The sequence below is a fragment of the Vombatus ursinus genome, unplaced genomic scaffold (assembly GCF_900497805.2).
Source record: "Vombatus ursinus unplaced genomic scaffold, bare-nosed wombat genome assembly UNPS02006874.1, whole genome shotgun sequence".
In the NCBI taxonomy this organism is placed as follows: Eukaryota; Metazoa; Chordata; class Mammalia; order Diprotodontia; family Vombatidae; genus Vombatus; species Vombatus ursinus.
The window spans coordinates 11,224,472-11,230,665 of NW_020946652.1; the positions used below are offsets into that span (position 1 = coordinate 11,224,472).

Sequence of the window (6,194 nt, forward strand, 5' to 3'; positions counted from 1 at the left end):
GGGAAATGCTACTCTCATCATTGGAGAGGAAGGTCCTTCTAGCACTGAAGGTCTCCCAAACATCTCCCTTCAGATGCCCAGCTTCATCCTCTGGGCACTACCTGGGAAACTGGCCTAACACAGACACCAGGAGAGACCGGGGCACTGGCCCCAGCTGCCTTTCCCGTTGTCTGAAAGAGCTCTTGCAAAGTGCTGTTATTAATATTACCAGTAATGTAACAATTAAAAATACTTAAAATACTCAAAATGTTTGAGACCTCTTATCTTATTCCTCCTCCTCTTCCCAGGCAGAGCCAAAGTAGACCCTCATTTTTATTCTTTACTTTGCTCTTCAGCTTGCTTGGGGCCCAGTGTAATTTGCCTAATCGCTCTGGTTACTGCTACCACTGCTGCTCTCATTGTGCTGAGTTCCCAATTCCGGAGGCTCGCCCCACTGGAGGGGCCTAGGGTTGGGGTAGGGGTAGAGAATTACAGCTTCCGAACTTCTCTTCAGCACAGCTAGTTCGAGGTTAAGCTCGACAAGATCTGCCAGTATCATGTGGCCAGATCCGTAAACCCCAGTAAGCCCCTGTCTCTGCTTGTACGTGTTATGTGGCAGAAATACAAACCACGGTCCATTGTCCCAGTGACGTTATAGACAGTGGAGCCTATATGCTATACACCACACAGTTATGTGCTATACACCTGACAAATCGACGTGTTCCAGGACCCAAACGGCCGGGCGCTTCCCAGGGGCCCTTCCAGGTCTCTTAGAGATTCGCCCCGATGGGTTTCGTGAAGCATCTCCAGACAATTATCGGAAAGTCAGAAAGAATATCTCCCCAAACAGTCTGTATTCATGGTGGAAATAATTTTATTTGTCCAGAATATACAGTTTAATTCCTCTATCTACACCTATTTACATGGTTAAAATAACATTGAAAAAAGTCTTTTGAAAAGTTGAGGTCATAGATTTCAAGGCACCATTGATAGTGTCCACGGATGCGCAAAAAGTTCGTCTATAAAAAAAGGGGAGGGGGTCCTTTGAAATGCAATAACTTACATGCACAAGCTTTACACACGAATCTGGGTCTCCGGTTGTTGGTTTTTAAACACTTCCCCACACGCATTCCTTTCATTAATATTCCTAAAACAGCAAAATATGGGAGTCCGGGCAACAGAGACAGAGCGCAAGCGGCTGGCACGAGGGCAAGGGGCTGCGCCCGCTCCTGTCTCTCTAGTAAAGCGTCCCGGAGGTGAGCGCCAGCGGATGCTGTAGGGAGCCGTGCGGCTGGAGGTGGGAATTGAGGGAACCGGCCCCGGGGTACCAGGACGCCGAGTTCTCCAGGTAGCTTGAGGCGGGGGACGGATTGGAAGCTGCAGGGTGGCCGTGAGGGTGGTGGCCAAGCGAGCGAGCTGCTGCCCCGCTGCCCGGAGGCTCCCACACAGCTGGAGACTGGGGAGAGTTACACGCCATGGGGTCACTGGAGCTTGGGCTGTGCTCCGGCGGCATCTCCCCGTTCTTCATGATCTTCTTAATCTTGGACCTTTTGTTCTGAAACCAGATTTTAACCTGGGTGGGGGGGGAACAAGTGCAGCGATTACGAGAACAGTCTGGGAGAGGGGATTTGAGCGGCCTGAGGTCTGTGTGACCTCTGACCAAACGACCCCCGCCGCGCCTTCCCTCGCTGTCCTGGTTGGGCCAGCCAGGGCAGCACGCTCCCCCTCTGCCCCCACTCACACTCCAGTCCCGGAGCCTCCTTCCTCATACGAGCCAGAGCCCGCATCATGCAAAGCTAGGGGCCGTGAACCAGAGCGATTCTGTTATTCCCTGCCTCTCTCCTTTTCTCCCGGTCTTTTTTCCTCTCCCTGGCTTTGGTAGCTCCAGGACACCTGGCTCAGCAGGGTTACTTCTGGCGCTCGACCCGGGTTCCACTTCTTTCCCGGGTGCGCCAGCTACCCGGCTTGGGCAAACGCTAGAGAACAGACACCTAGAAGCTCCCCGATCCCTCGCAACCTCTCTTCAGGCCCAGGCAGCCCTTCCTGCTTATTCCCGAGGTTCTCCTTCCCACCCACGTCCCAGGGGTAGGAAAAGGAGCAAAGCAGCAAAAGAGGGGGAAACGGCCTCTTTTCTCCTGGTGGGCACTGGCTGTGGGTAGGTGTATGTCAGTGTGCGTGGTAGGTGGAGGGGGCAGAGAGAGTGAAAATCGGTTTGCAGGAAGTCACCGAGATGACCTTTAGAGGGGAGAGGAAAGGAGAAAACAGGCGCCTAGGGGCTGCAAGGAGCCTATTTGGCGGCCCCCGAGAGCCGCAGGAGAGGAGAACGGACAGGACAGCTGGGCAGGCAGGAGTCAGACTCTCAGGAGGAGAGGGCAGCAAGAGGACAGATGGACAAGAGGCCGCGTGGGCAGAAGGACAGAGCTGCTTCTGCCCAGCCACCGGCTCGGGGCTCGAGAGACTTTCTTGGCCTTTCCACTAGGAGAGCAGAGGGAATGGCACTGTCAGGAGACGAGATGAGCCCCAAGACCCCAACACCCTCACGCTCCTCCTGCTCCCGGGGAAGCCCGACTAGCACCAGCGCTGGGCGGTTCCTTTGTTTCTGCCCACACAATGCGGGACCCCGAGGCACGATTCCGGGTCACCCGGCTGCCCAAGTCCTACCCCGCTCCAAGAAAAGAGGACCCATCAATTTAGAGCTGGGGTGGCGGGCCGCCAGCTCTGGGATGAGCACCTACCAGCACGTACCACCTCACTGCAAAGGCCTGGGGAGCCAGAAGTAGAAGCGGCCCGGAGGTGCCAGCCGAGTGAAAATGGGTAGAGTGCAACGCCTGGGCCGTCACTGCTACACTCAGAAGCCAGAGCTTTAAACGTAGGTAGGGGCTGGGGGGCGGGGGCGGGAGGGAGGGCGGTGGCTCCAGGTCAGGATCCCCGGCTAGGGAACCCAACGGGCTTCTGGCTTTACCTGTGTCTGCGTGAGGCCCAAAGACGCCGCCAGTTCGGCGCGTTCGGGCAGGGCGAGGTATTGGGTCTTCTGAAACCGCCTCTGCAGGGCAGCCAGCTGAAAACTGGAGTAAATCGTCCGGGGTTTGCGAACCTTCTTGGGTTTGCCATTCACCATCCTCACCTCGGGCTCTGCAGAGTCTTTGTCTAAACCGTCAAAAACAGAGCGGGTTAGGGCCCCGCTGAGGAAGGAGGCAGCTTCCTGCCCGCATGCCTGGCCTCCCCTTCCAGAGATTGGAACGAATAGGGCGCCGCAGGGCCCCGCCAAAGTCCCCTGGAGCCCAGACTCCAGGGTTTTCTTCGCAACAATACTCTCCCTCCCTTGTTCCACATTCTCTCTCTCCTCTCTAAGTGGCAGAAAGGCCAGGTCAGGTCAGATAGATTTCGACCTGTCTGTCTTGTTGCCCCGTCTGTTCAACCCGGCTGCTTTCTCTGCGTATATGAGCCTTGCCAACCTCCTGCCCCGCGTTCTTTTGGGGACTACTTTCGCCTCCCCCTCCCCTCCCATGGCGGGGACAGACAGAGCAGAGCCGGGCACTGTATGCGACGGGTCCAGAACTTGGTGTGGACTCTGCCGCCGCCGCCGCGCCGCCCTCGGAGCCCACACTCCCTGACCCAGAGGCCGCGAGCCGAGGTCTGCCAAGTTCACAGAGCCACAAGCAAGCACTCGGGGATCCTTCCTCTGAGCTGAGCTGCCCCAGACAGAGGGCTGATTATCCCAGGCCCATAATCTCCCTGCAGATCGGCTAGGACACAGATGCGTCTGGTTTCTTTTACAAATAGACTTAACAAGCCCTTGGCAAAAAAAAGGGGGGGGGGGTTGTCGTTCATTTAATGAACGAAACAGAGAGACAGTGAAAGAAACCAAGCCTGGCCGGCTCTTGGGCTCTGCGTAAAGGGCAGCAAAAAGCAGGGGGTGGGGAGAAGCAGGACAGACAAACGTGCGGAGCCACAGACAGCGGGCGTGCTGCAAAGAAGATTGAGAGTCTTCGTAACAAAAGGGAAATGCGGAAAGGCCGAGAAAAAAAAAAAAACAAAAAAACTCTAGGGCGTCTTGCGATCTGCCCAGCGTTAAACGCCAAAAAAGAAGAGGGGTGGGGAGAAGGGATTGAGAGACAAAGAGCCCTCTCTACGGCAAGAGTCCCTCCAGCCCCCAAGAAACGATTTTATCAGAGGCCTCATCTCCCAACTTGGTGAGACTTCAGAGAAGTAACTCGTGTGTTGTGTGGTGTGTGTGCGTATGTGTATGTAGTGTGTGGTGTGTATATGCATGCATGTATACGGGCGTGTGCAGTGTGTGTACATATGCATGTATGTGGTGTAGTGTGTGTGTGTGTGTATTTGTGTGGTGTGTGTGGTATATGCACTCAGCACAGCTCTTGGTGGGGAGGAGGTGCTGGAGGCCGAGAGAAGGCTGTGGTTTGCTTCTGCCAGCTAAGGGATGCTAATATTAGAAGGATTATTCATGTGCTGAGGGTGGGAAGAGCTCAAAGCCCATCAGAAAAACCTCCCTACAAAGACCCCCCACTTCTGACTGCTGAGCCGCCGCCGCCCAAGCTCCCGAGCCTGCAAACTCTGAAACCAGCCTAGGAGGGAGGAAAGGAGGGTGTGTGTGTGTGTGGGGGGGGGGGGTGATCGAGAGGAGAGAACATACTAACATTACCTACTCGTCCAGTCACACACACACACCACAGATGGTTAGATGGCTTCTGAAAATGCTGAACTGAAAAAGTCAACTGCGTTCTCGCAGCTCCTGCGCTCGAGTAACTGACTTCGCTCGGCAGATGAAGCTGACGGGCCTCGGGCGCAGGCGGAGAGTGCTGGGCGCCCGCAGCTGCCCTGAGACTGGCCCAGGGCCTAGCTGGTTTTCTCCTCTGAGCTCAGTGCCCCAAGCCCAGCAGCATTTTCCCCCGCTCCACCCTCCCAACGCCGGTCTTCTTTACTCAAACTTGCCGGCACTGGGATTCTTTCTGCCCAAGTCACCTCTTGAGCCCCGGCCAGCAGCTGTGGAGGGGGGACCCTCCAAGCTAGGCTAGCCCAGAAGGCGGGGGTCTAACCACAGATAGAGGCAACCTACAACCAGAAGACCTTGGACCCTTGCGGATTTATCTGTTGGCTGCCCTTTCCTCGAGGGGCGCAACCCCCTCTCTCCTCTCAGTTCTTTCTTCGGCTGCCTCGTGTTCCCCTGAGCGCTTTCTACCTCTCTCTTGGTTCTCTCCCCAGCCCCGCCCGTTTCAAGGCTCTCCACCCGGCCCGGCCCGGTCCTCACCTGGCTGGCCCGAAGAGCTCTGTGCCCGACCATAAGCCCCACTGTACTGGGGATGGTAGGAACTGGCGTAGCCGTAGTCCGCGTACGCTTTGGCGGGGTAGGTGCCGGGCGGCGGCCCGGCTGCGGCCCCGCTCACGCCGTGGTAGGGATACTGGTAAGGATGCGGTGCCTTGCCGTAGGAAGCTGCCGGGGGCGAGCAGTAGCCGTGCGGGGCACCCCCCGCCGGGCTGTAATAGTCGGCATCTGTGGCCGAGGATTCTGGCAAAGTGGGCGACTCCTGAGATGGGTGATGCATGGCTGCGGCCGTCTGAAAAGGAGCGGGGAACTCACTGGAGCGGATGCTGGGACCCCTCCGGTCAAACACCCCGGTCATAGTTCAGCGGCGGAGGCCCACACCCAGGCTGTGCAAGTGGTTGTGGCTGCGGGGGCGGAGGCTCGAGTTCGCTCTTGGGGCTGCTTCGGTCTAAGCAGACATGGCTGTGGGAGAGGAGGAGACAGAGAAGGAGGGGGCAGAGGAGGAGGCGGGGGTACTGGAGAGGGAGGAGGCAGAGGAGGAGACGGGAGTGCAGGAGGGGGAGGAAGAGGAGGAGGAAGATGAGGAAGAAAAGGAGGAGGAAGAAGAAAAGAGGCGGCGGCGGCGGCGGCGGCGGCGGCGAGGAGACTGGGAGCCCGCGAGTCTCGGGCTCGGGCAGACTGCTGGCGGGACGCAGCCTAGCCTTGGTTAAATCCTTAATTGAGCGCTTACGCACAGCGGGGTGGATCGGGTTCCATTGGCCAGAGCCGTCGGGAGCAGCGACACTCGAACTCACCCAACTCGTTCAGCTCCTTGACAAAGCTGGGCTTTTTTAAAAAAAAAAAAAAAGTGTGGGGTGTGTGTGTGTGTGTGTGTGTGTGTGTGTGTGTGTCTGTGAGAGAGAGAGAAAGAGAGAGATAGAGATAGAGAGAG

At 57.1% G+C, this 6,194-nt stretch overlaps 1 protein-coding gene across 1 annotated transcript; it reads right to left on the bottom strand.

The window, feature by feature from the left end:
* Positions 1–1,216: 1,216 nt before the first annotated feature.
* On the bottom strand, positions 1,217–5,621 carry DLX5 (distal-less homeobox 5). The gene is made up of 3 exons (XM_027848712.1): positions 5,249–5,621; positions 2,942–3,126; positions 1,217–1,552 (listed from the first exon to the last, which is right to left on the bottom strand). Exons 1-3 carry the CDS (start codon positions 5,619–5,621, stop codon positions 1,217–1,219), a joined length of 894 nt encoding a protein of 297 aa, XP_027704513.1.
* Between the last annotated feature and the right edge of the window lie 573 nt (positions 5,622–6,194).

Excerpts from the sequence above, each read along its gene's own strand:
- DLX5 (XM_027848712.1), bottom strand. The coding sequence starts at position 5,621 with ATGACCGGGGTGTTTGACCGGAGGGGTCCCAGCATCCGCTCCAGTGAG. Across the intron at positions 3,127-5,248 it reads GAGCTCTTCGGGCCAGCCAG|ACAAAGACTCTGCAGAGCCC; the intron begins GTGAGGACCGGG and ends TTGACGGTTTAG. Across the intron at positions 1,553-2,941 it reads TGGGCCTCACGCAGACACAG|GTTAAAATCTGGTTTCAGAA; the intron begins GTAAAGCCAGAA and ends CCCCCCACCCAG.